Raw genomic sequence first — 12,018 nt, 5'->3', positions numbered from 1 at the left:
ATATACCTGTGATGTTTCTATCCCCCTGCTCTTGCTTTAGTTGGGACGTCCAATTTACTTTATCATGGTACTCCAGTGAGCCACCATCCTTGATTTCCCTAGCAACAGGGACTATCTGCATGCAGTACCACGTGTGGCTAGTTTTTCAGAGAATTTGAGTTGGAAGAGACCTCAAAGGCCTTCCAGTTCAACTCTTTCCTAAAAAAACTTGTCTCCTACAGCATTTCTGATAAATGGTCATCCATCCTTTGCTTGAGGACCTCTATACCACTTTTGTATAGCTTTAATTGATTTTTGTGTTTTAAAAAAATGTTTTATTAATGCTTTTTTGTCTTTATATCCTAGCTATTTCACAAATACCCCTCTGTCCTCTATTGATTCTTTCCTTGTGACAGAACCAATTAAATAAAAACTTCCAGAACAGTCACCACATCTGACAATGTATACAGCAATTTTCTATACTAAATAATTTTTTTTTGCTAGGGATGACGTTGGTTTCACGATCTATTGCTTAGAAGCATTTTTCCCCTCCGTTTACTCATAGTTGGATTTCCTTTTAATGATATTTTCATTTAAATTATTGTTGTTATGTATGTTGTTCTCTTGGTTCTGTTTGTTTCACTCTGCATCTGTTCATATAAACCTTCCTTCCTGCAGTTCTCTGAATTTGTCCTTTTGGTCCTTTCTTACCATATAGTAATAGTCTGTAAATTCATTTACCGTCATTTTTGCAGCCATTTCCCAATGGGTGGCTACCTACTTTGTTTCCAGTTCTTTGCTGCTTCAGAGAATGCTATTGTGAATATTTTGTTCATATGTATATTGGACCTTTGTTGCTGTCTGCTTTCCTTGGGGTATAGCCCTGGTAGTAGAATGGCTGGGTGAAGGATATGGTTTCTTTTCCTGGATTGTCCTTAATTTTTTGTTGTTGTTTTTGCTTTTTTTCTTGGGGCAGTCGGGATTAAGGGACTTGCCCAGGGCCACATAGCTAGGAAGCGTCAAGTATCTGAGGTCGTATTTGAACTCAGGTCCTCCTGACTCCAAGGCTGGAGGCCTTGGCTCCAAGGTGCCACCTCGCTGCCGCCATTGTCCCTAATTGTTACCTAGAACAGTTGGTTCACTTCACAGTTCACCAACAATGCATCAGTGTTCTTTCAACACTTAACCATTTATGTCATCTTTGCTAATTTGTCAAGTGTGAGTAAGAACCTCAGACTTGCCTAAATTTGCATTTCTCTTGCTATTAGTGATTTGAGTATGTTTTCATGTGGTCATTTATAGTTTCAGATTCTTTGGAAAATCCACTCCCCCCCTTGGCTAATGGCCCTTGGCATTTATGTATGTGTCTAATCCCTGTATGTTTTGGATATCAGTCACAAGCAATGCAAACATATATCTCACTCTAATTTTTCAATTCTAATTCTATCTTCATTGATTTTATTCATTCAGAGGCTTTTTAATTTTATGTAGTCAAAATTGTCTATTTTATCTTTTATGATCTTACTCATTCCTTGTTCAATTAAGAATTTTCCCTATGGCCATAGTTGTGAAAAGTACCTGAACTCTTTAAATTTTTTTTTTAATGGCACGGCCTTTTATATTCAGTTTGCATATTTATTTTGAGAAGTCAGTGCACACCTGTCCATTGGTTGCTACTTTTGTCTATGGTCCTCCCCAATGCTCACCATTCCATCCAACGTGCTGAAGGCCCTCCTTGCTTTCTCTTGATATCTCAAGGGTGTATACTTGGGCCATCCACCTGTTATCCCTCACTCTTGCATGCCTAGCCCATTTTCTTCTGTCACACAATTCCATCATGATATCTATCATACTCATTTTTGCTTTTTAAGTTCTCATGGTTTGTATGATGCATTGTCTTCACTCACCTTTCCATTGCCCTCTGTGTGATGCTTATCTTTAGTTCTTAAGAGACCATAAAATAACACCAGTAAAATGTTAGTATTTAAAGGACAGGCTTTTGTGTTGTGGGAAGCTTGGGGTCAGTAAAAATGCTTTGCTGTTTCCTGCAAGCTTTCTAATCCACTCTCTTCTTTTTCAACTCTTGGCCCAGTTCATTGTCCATCTGTATTGTCTGTCCCAGATATAAAAACTCTAGGCCAAGCTCTATGGGGTGTACATTTAGATGCATGTTGGAATCAGGGCAATAGATATGCTTTATCTTTTTGGTCTTTCCTGTGTTAATGGACCAGCTAAACTCCTTTGAGTAATAATAGAACACATCCAGGAGGCTCTGCAATGTCTTGAAGCTCAATACAGTCAACATAGTGTCATGCACAAGAGTATCTTGAGGGCCTCATCATCCATAAGGAATGCTTCCTGGCCTGGATTCTGTCCTGAATCTCCTGTCAAAATGGCAAATGCTTTTGGCAAGCGTGTGCCTCCTTGTTTTATCCCTTGCTTGATATTTATTATTAATTATTAACTGTTATTATTAAACAACCCAGTTATAAAAGATCTGGCAAATCCTACTGAGTTGGCTGTTTGTTTTTTTTTAATTGACAAACATTAAGCAAAATGCAGTCTTATATTCTCTACATATTTCACTCATTGGCAAGATGATAAAGACTTGGGCCATTGTTGAATACTGATTGAGAAAGCCTAATTGTTACTTTATCAAGGATGTCCTCAGTTTGTATAGAGATGTCTTTTTTTCTTAAATTCATTCATTTATTCATTTATTTATAATACTCATTTTTTAAACTATGAGTTTTTTTAGTTACATGTAAAAACAATTCTTAACATTCATTTTTAAAAATTTTGTGCTCTAAATTTTCTCCCTCCCTTCATTCCCTCCTTTCCCTGAGACAATAAGCAATTTTGATAAAGGTTATACATGTTCAATCATGTGCAACACATTTACATATTAGTCATGTTGTGAAGGAAAGTACAGACCAAAAAAAAAAAAACCAAACCCAAGAATAATGAAGAAAGTAAAAGAAGTTTCGATCTGCATTCAGACTCCATCAGTTATTCCGATGGTGGATAGCATTTTTCATCATGAGTCCTTTGGAATTGTCTTGGATCATTGTGTTGCTGAAAATAGGTGTCGTTGACAGTTGATTATCATACAGTATTGTTTTTACTATGTACAATGTATAACATTAGTTTTTTAAAATTTTGAGTTCTAAGTTCTTTACTTCCCTCTAGCCCCTGCACCACCTATTGAGAAGGCAAGTAACATGATATCAATTATATGAGAGATTTCTTAATAAAGATTTTGTATAGATGGAGCATAGGTATAAAGGTTGGTAGTTTTGATACTCTTTTGGTCACTTTTTTTTTTTAATTTGCTACCACTAAGGTCCCAAATTTTCTGTCTTTGGTATCTTTCCCTCCTTTATGGCCTTCTAGCACATATGTTTGCTCTTTTTAGTCCTGTTTTTACTTCCTCTAACGCTCTTCAGAGACTGATGTTAGGGACCAGGTGTGGTGGTTCCACTTGATGGAGAAAACAAGTTTGTTCTAATAATCGTTGCAAATCTTGTCCATTTTTCTGAAGTTTGTACCCACCCTAAATGGCCTTAGGATGATTTTGTTCCATTTTTCTGAAGTTTGTACCCACCCTAAATGGCCTTAGGATGATTTTGTTTAGTTGGCTGTCTTGTCATTTTTTGGATTGGTTTTACCTTTCGCTGCTTGTCTCTTCTCTATGGAACTATACTATCCATAATCGTCATCCTTAAGATTTATTTCTATTCTAGTTTATACTCTTACCCAGGGTTGTTTCTGGCAGCCATCTGTCTTAGATGAATCAGTACAGTGCTTGCTGACTAAGCCAGAGGGACAGGGGTGGAGCTGGAACCAGATTAAAATGTAATTAGGAAATTTTTAACAAGATAAATTAAAATACAATACAAATAATGTTAATTTGTGGTTTTCTACGTGACCCCAGGGATCGCTTTCTATTTCAGTTTGACATCATTGGACTAAGACACTTTGGGGGCTCTTTTGGTTGTCTTTTGAGTAGCAATTAATTTATTGGTTTAACTTTTGTATATAATTACTTTGGACAAATGTTGATGCCATTTCTGTTTATTTCCTATTTTTAAAATGTTTCAATAACCTGTTTAAGTAATTCAGGGTCAAATCTTCTTAATTGTGTGCCATATTTTTTTCTTGTCTATTATCAATTCTGATCTTTGCTCTAACAAGTTGGATTGTATAGGCAGATGACTTAAGGAAAATGCCAATTTCCATGATAAGTCTTTTCCTCTCTGTTAAAATATAGTCCCTTTTATTCTTTTATATTATTCGGTGCTTTCCTGTTCCTTTTGAAGGAAGTAGTTGTTATGTTGTGGATTGTGGTATAAAATGCTGGTCTAAACTTAATTTCTGCCAAACGGCTTTCCAGTTTCTGCAGAAATTCTTGTCCGGGAAGGAAGCCTTTACTATAGTAATTTGTGTTCTGAGGTCTGGTGATGTTTGGATAGTTTATTTGTTAAGAAATTTTTTTTTAAATTAGATCTTACTCTGCCTTTCTGCAGCTTATCCACGTGTTGCTCATAGTTCTGTCACGTGAGGCCTGGTGGAACAAGCCTAATCCCTCTTTCCTCCTGACAGCCCACCAGCTGCTGAAAGATGACTATCAGATCTCCATGAAGTCTTCATCCCTTCAGGCTAAGCAATCCTAGTTCCCCAAAGTAATCCCCCTATCTGTTGGTCTTGTTTCTGTAGTCGTTCTTTTCAGTGTATCTGTTGCATTTGACAGCACTGACCCTCCCTTCCTCCTGGATGCTCTTGTCTTTTCTGAGTTTTGAAATATTCTCTTTCTCTGTTGTCCTACTTGTCTAACCACTTCTCAGGCTCCTTTGCTGGCTCATCATCTGTATCGTTGCCCAAAACTGTGGATGTTTCCCTGGGATCTGTGCTGAGTCTTTTCTCTATACTCTCTCATCAGCTCCCAGGGATTTAATTATTATGTCTATGCAGAAAGCTCCCAGATCTGTACATCTAGTTCTCATTTCTCCCCTAAATTTTACCCATCGGACATCAAACTATATGTCCCAAAGAGATCTCAAACTCAACATGTCCCTAACCCTAACCCTAAACCCTTTCCCTCAACTATTTCTCTTCCAAGTTTTCTGTTTCTCAAAAGTACTGCTCTTCTATTAGTCTCTCAAGCTTATAACCTCAGCATCATCCTGGATTCTTCTTTCTCTCACCCCGTGTATCTCGTGCATTGGCCCTTTTCTCTTCAATCACATAGCTAAGGACTTTGCTTAGGCCCTTATTATCTCTGGCCCAAGTTATTGTACCAGTCCCCTAATAGGGTCTCGTTGCTTCCCGTCTCCAGTACACTGCTGCCATATTTGTTTTCTTTAGTGCATATCTGACTCTTTAACTTGGTCAATTTTAGTGGTTTTAGGATAAAATAGATATTTAGCTTTTAAAACCCTTCCCATCCCAGTCCCAACCTGCCTGTCTAGCCTTATACATTTCTTTCTGGCAATCTGTAATCCAATTAAATTGGCCTTCTCTCTGTTCTTCACATGTGACCTTCCATCTCATTTCTATATATTTAGGGATAAGGATTCCACCTGTGGTTTTTTTTTGTATATAGTATTTTATTTTTTCCAATTACATGTAAAGATAGTTTTCAGCATTCATTTTTATAAGATTTCGAGTTTCAAATTTTTCTTTTTCCCTTCCTCCCCTCCCCCCAAGACAGTTTGCAATCTGATATAAGCTATGCATGTACAGTCATGTTAAACATTTTCACATTAGTCATGTTGTGAAAGAAGAATCCAAACAAAAGGGAAAAAGTATGAGAAAGAAAAAACAAAAAAGTGAAAATAGTATACTTCAGTCTGCAGTCAGACTCCATAGTTGTGGATAGCATTTTCCATCATGAGTCTTTTGGATTGTCTCAGATCATTGTATTGCTGAGAAGAGCTAAGTATGTCATAGTTGACTCTTGTACAGTGTGGCTGTTACTGTGTACAATGTTCTCCTGGTTCTGCTCATTTCACTCAGCATCAGTTCATTCCACCTGTTTGTAGGGGGGCTGCCAGTGAGACATTTGCTCTACCAGTTCAGATTGGCATCTTCCTGCAACTTTTATTGTCTTGGGGAGTTTTCTTAGAGAACTAAGAATTTAAATGGCTTGTGAAACCAAGGCTACTCAACTCTGAGGACAGCTTTCTATCTATTACGTATACCATACTACCTCTCACTTTGTATTTATTTAATTCTCTTTATATTATATATATATATATATATATATATATATATATATATATATATATATATATATATATATATATACATATTTATATTTATTTACGTTTATACTTTTTGTCTCCTCTGTTAGAAGGTAAGCTTCCTGAGGGTAGGAATTTCCTCTTTCTTTATAGTCCTCTCTAGCACCTAGAGCATGCCTAGGACATAGAAAGTACTAAATGAATTCTTAATTGATTGATCTGAACTTCAAGGTTCTTCCCCATCCTGGTCATCCTCCTTTGGACATGCTCCATTTGGCCAGTGTCATTCCTAAAATGGAGTTAATAGAACTTAGCTCGGCCCTCTAGTATGGTCTGATGAGGGCAGAGTGCTGCAGGATCATCACCTTCTTGGTTTTATATACTGTGCCTGTCTTAATACAACCTTAAATAGCATTAGCTTTTTTGATGGTTATCACACTATTGACTTATTGGGTTCATAGTCCCCTAAGACCTCCAGGTTCTTTTTAGACCCATACCTCTCCAGTCTCATACTTGTAAAGTGTGTTATTTGAACCCAGTCATACTTTTATACTTATTCTTATATTTAGGTGCATTTTCCTGTGTTTGTTGGACCATTCTAGCCTGTCACCATCTTCTGGATCCTCAGTTATCAAAGTTGAGAAGCGTGACTCGAGTAGAACTCCCTTGCCCTTATGCCAGACCTGTTTTTGCACTAGGGAAGTTAATCTGAGTTGAGTTGCTCGTGGTTTATTGGTGTCACTTATTCTGCACAGGATCCTGATGGGTGGTGTGACCTAAGTAACTTTGACCTGCCTGAGGAATTATCCAACGGTGGTGGTAACAGCAGCAGCAGTAGCAGCAACAGCCCCGTTAAGCAGACATTCAGCAAACCTACAGTCTCTGCCCACAGCATGACGGAGTACCGTTTAGATGGACACACCATCTCCGACCTGAGCAAGGGCAGCCGCGGGGAGCTGATCCCCATCTCGCCGAACACTGAAGTCAGCTTTAGCACCCCTCCCTCCATCCTCAAGCGGCAGAAGAAAAGAAGGGTCACTCTTTCTCCTGTCACAGAGAACAGCCCCAATGCCAGCTACTCCTTTATGGATTCCTGTAATAGCCTCACCCCCAAAAGTACACCGGTGAAGACACTTCCTTTCTCCCCATCCCAGGTGAGTTGCCTGCCAGACCTTAGCACTCTTGAGGTACCCCAGGGTCCCTGGATGTTATACTGGATGTGCTGAGGAAAAGATTGACTAAGAGACCAGGCACATTCTGTGATACCACTGAGCCTAGGAAGCAGCTCTGGTCACTGTCCTGTGAGCCATTCCTGCAAATGGCTGGAACCCATTTTTAACCTGATTCATTCTTTATACCTGTCCATTCTTTAAACTGGTTTGAAATGCATCTTCTTGGGGTTTGGGCGTGGCTGATCCTAGCAGGGTGTCCAGGCATTGCTCTTCTCCGTGATGTTCCATGACCCCCATTCCGTGAAGGTGTCACAGAAAGATTCACTGCTCATATATCCACTAGAGACAGGTCAGTTTTTTTCTTTTTCTTTTCTTTTTTTTTTTTTCTGCAAGGCAGTCAGGGTTAAGTGATGTGCCCAGGGTCACACAGCTAGTGATCCTGATCACGTATCTGAGACCATATTTGAACTCAGGTCCTCCTGACTCCAGGACTGGTGCTCTCTCCACTTGTATTTTTGTTTTTTGAAAGGACCTTAGAGGTTATCTAGCTCAGGGCTTCTTAACCTTTGGATCCCTTTTCAGAATAGTGTTTTTAGATACATAACATTAAATAGAGGGTTATAGAGGAAACCAATTATATTGAAGTACAATTATCAAAATGACAAAATTTTAAATTATTTCAATAATTTCTATTATTCCAATTACCAGTGATAAAAAAGCATGTTCATGGACGCTGTTAAAAACAGTGGTCAAGCTAATACACATTTTTTAGATGAAGAAACTGAGGCCATTAGTGGGATGATGACTTGTCCAAGTTGATTTCCCACAGTGGTAGACTTGGGACTGGGACCAAGGCCTTCCCATTCCTCATCCAGTATGTTTCCCGTTATACTCAGCTATCTTCTGCTGAGGGAGGAGCTTTATAGGCTCATAGATTTAGAACTGGAAGAGGGGCTTAGAAGTCATCTGGTCCAAATCCCTCATTTCTTAGATTAGGGAACTTGCCCAAGGTCAGACAGGCAATGATGGAAAAGCTGGGATTTGAACCCAGGACCTGAATCCTAGTCCTGTGCCCTTTCCACTGTACTGTCCTGCCTTTCTAGCTCTAATCTTTTGTTTTCTAGGGGAGCCCAGGACCCTGATGTGGTGATTTTATTCTTTGTCAAGAGTTATACCATGGCAGTAATGGCCCTTGGAATCAGGAGAGGCCTTAAGTTTGCACACAGATCTGTGAGAAAAGTAGAAGGAAACTTAGGGAACCACAGTTGTCATTGATTAGGGGTGAGCCACGTAGGGGCAGTTGCCATCACCCATCTCTCATTTTCTTCTTAATCCTAACCCAGGAGTTGTTCCTGGTCCAAGGATGGTATTTTGGGGTTGAGGCCAGGAGTCTTAGTTTGAGTTTCTGCTTTGCCCATTGTGGGCAACTGGGTCACATAGTAGACACCCTTGGCAACAGGACGATCTGAGTTCAAATACTGCCTTAGACATTTATTAGCTGTGTGACTCTGAGCAAGTCAATTGACCTCTGACTGCCTTCATTTCCTATTCTGTAAAATGGGGTAATAATGGTATCTACTTCTCAGGGTTGTATCTTATCTGAGTACCAGATAAGATAATTGGCAAACCATAAAGTGCTATATAAATATGATGATGGCAGTGGTGGTAATAGTGGTGGTAGTCATGGTTATATTCCATGGATTCCCCAGGTTTTACTAGCCTCTGTTCCCTACTGGTGAAATAGAAACAAAAGATTTTTCTTTTGGCAGGTGATAATTGGCCTTTTACTTGTTCCTATCCAGATAAAGTAGAGGTTAAGGGAAATTTTAGATGATGATGATGGCTTTGATTTAAAAAAAAAAATCTAGTATCATAGTCATCTTTCTGGTGCTGTCTTGTATAAAAGCAGCAATTGAAGTTTCAGCATGCCTAAAAACAAGCTGAGTTCAGGAACCATCACCTTATACCTATAATCTGGAGCCAGGGGGCAGCTTGTCTAGGTTTATTGGATGACTTCTCCTCCTTCCCCTCCAGACCATCACTTCTTACCATTCTCAAGGGGTAGGAATAGCAATCACAGCAGCTTATGCCTCTCTTAGACATTTAGGAGGCTGTTTTCTCTGACAACAACCCTATGTAGTATAGGTCAGGCAAGTAGTATCCTCATTTTACAGCTCAGGAAACTGAGGCAAAGAGGTGAAGTGTCTTGCCCAGGGTCACCCAGCTGGTTATAGTTAGTACCAGAGGCTGCATGTAAAATACCAGGCTTCTGATTCCTAAGTTGAAGATATTTCTACTGCCTCAGTGCTGATTTTTTTTTTTAACAAAAAAGTCCAGTGGGAAAAGAAATGGAATCTAATGACTAAAAGGGAATTTTGTTGCATGGGTCTTGGAGATTTCAGTTCTCCATTGCCTGGGGTAATTGAAAGTTGACCATAAGTGCTGAGCACCCCAAATTGAGAGTTGAACATAAATGCTGGTGAGCACCCTCAAATTTTGGGAACGCCTTTGCCCTTCACTGGGCTTGCATTTTCAACTAAATGCCCTCTAAGGTCTTTCTTTTCCATGCCGGAGTTTTATAAGACTGTGATTAGAGAAATCCTCTATGGGGGCTTCCCAAAGAGCCCAGGGCCTTATTTTATTGTTATCTTCTCATTTTTTCTTTTTCTTTTGCAGTTTTTAAACTTCTGGACCAAACAGGACACTTTGGAGCTAGAGAGCCCTTCATTGACATCTACACCTGTGTGTAGCCAGAAGGTCATTGTCACCACCCCACTGCACCGGGACAAGACCCCGCTGCACCAGAAGAGCAATGCGTAAGTCTCCCTGCACCCAGACTTAGACACTTCCGGGATTTGTACCTCTAGATAGTTACCATGTGACCTGACAGGGTCTCCATCGCTTCACCAAAACCTCTTCTTTTCTCCCTGTGCTTTAGTTTCCTAGGTAACCCCAAACAGCAAATGTGAAAGAGGCTAATAACAAACCAGCACCTAACTGAGACATTCTCTCAGATCAATTAACAAGCATTTATTAAGTGCTTTCTGTATGCCAGGCACTGTACTAAAAGCTCCGCGGTTACAAATATGAAAGTTTTTTGCCCTTAGGGAGCTTACAGGATATAATCAAGAAATTAGAATCATAAACTTCAAGCTGGAGAAACCTTGGCGACTGTTGAGTCCTACCCTGTTACTTTACAAATGAAGGAACTGAGGCACGGAGAGGTGAGGCTGCATCAGACTGCCTGGCAGGTGTGAGTCCCAGCTCTGACACCTAAAAGCTGTGTGACTAGAAAGCTTGCTGTACCTCTCTGACCCTCCATTTCCTCATTTGTAATATGGGAATAATAATAATAATGTTTGTACTGTTTACCCTTAGGGATGTTGTAAATACATTGCTTTGTAATTCTTTAGATAGGGCTTGGACGTCTAATTGTATTGGCATAACATTTTCCCAAATGAGGGAAATTCCTTCTACCAGTGCAAGTTGGCATCTTCTCTACAGCTCACTTAAATGAAAAATTCTTATGTAACAAGCAAATGTGAGAGGCCAGGGCAGAGCTAGCACCTAGAGCCCCTAACTGCTAGGTGATGTCCTAGGTAGAGCACTGGACCTGGACTGAGTTCAGATCCCACCGCAGACACTTCTTAGCTGTGGGTCACGGGGCAAGTCACTCAACTCTTGTCTACCTTAATTTTCTCATCCGTAAAATGAGGGTGATAATAAAAGTACCTCTCTCCCAGGGATGATGTGAGGATAAATGGATATAATATTTGCAAAGTACTTTATAAAGGATAGTGCCATATAAATGCTAGCTAGCTGTTCCTCTCCCCCTCACCCCCCAGTATCTTGCTGTCTTCCTCTAAAACACCACTGAAAAAAAGAGGTCTTTGGAGAGGAAGTAAGTCTCCATTTAAAGCAAGGCTTTTTAAACCTTTTTTGTGTCCTGGACCTCATTGACAGTCTAGGGAAGCTTATGGACCCCTTCTCAGAGTGATGGTTTTAAGTACATAAAATAATCTGTAAGATTACAAAAATAATAAATTACATTGAAATTTGGTTGATTCTTTTTTTATATTCCTAGTGTTTAGCACAGTGCTTGGTACACAGTGGGTACTTAGTAAATATTTATTGACTGGTTATCAAAATAATTTCAAAATTATTTCCCCCCAGCTTAAGAATTCTTGGCTTAAAGTATTTTATGCTGGGGACAAATACTCATAGATTTGTTGACTTGGGAATATTGAGAACTTATACTCTATCAGGGATGGGGAACCTTTGGCCTCTAGGCCACATGAGGCCTTGTAGGTCCTTGGGTGTGGCCCTTTAATAACAGAATTTGTTCTGTAAAACTTGACTCAGTCAAAAGGCCGCACCCAAGGACTAGAAAGCCTCATGTGGCCTGGAGGCCCCAGGTTTCCCACCCTTGCTCTAGGTACTAAATTACAAGAGTTACAAGACACACTGTCTTTTCTCCGAGAGGATGGAATAGTGGTTAAATGCCGAATTTGGAGTTTGGGAAACATGATTCCAATCCACCTTATCCATTCATTTGCTTTGTGACTCTAAGCAAGTCACTCAGTCTCTCTCAGCTTCAGTTTTCTTATCTGTAAAATGGGGATAAT

General features: G+C 39.6%; 1 protein-coding gene across 2 annotated transcripts in view; it reads left to right on the top strand.

Moving 5' to 3' along the window:
* MYBL2 (MYB proto-oncogene like 2) overlaps positions 1-12,018 on the top strand; it is a 50,311-nt gene that overhangs the window by 21,271 nt on the left and 17,022 nt on the right. For both annotated transcript variants that reach the window (XM_020998779.2, XM_020998778.2), the window contains 2 exons: positions 6,977-7,375; positions 10,070-10,209. In XM_020998779.2, the coding sequence (XP_020854438.1) occupies positions 6,977-7,375; positions 10,070-10,209 (539 nt within the window). The remainder of the gene's footprint in view (positions 1-6,976; positions 7,376-10,069; positions 10,210-12,018) is intronic.

Source organism: Phascolarctos cinereus, unplaced genomic scaffold, assembly GCF_003287225.1.
Source record: "Phascolarctos cinereus isolate Bilbo 61053 unplaced genomic scaffold, phaCin_HiC Scaffold_2;HRSCAF=192, whole genome shotgun sequence".
In the NCBI taxonomy this organism is placed as follows: Eukaryota; Metazoa; Chordata; class Mammalia; order Diprotodontia; family Phascolarctidae; genus Phascolarctos; species Phascolarctos cinereus.
Note: the sequence above shows the minus strand (reverse complement) of the source record. Positions and strands in the feature narration are given on the sequence as shown.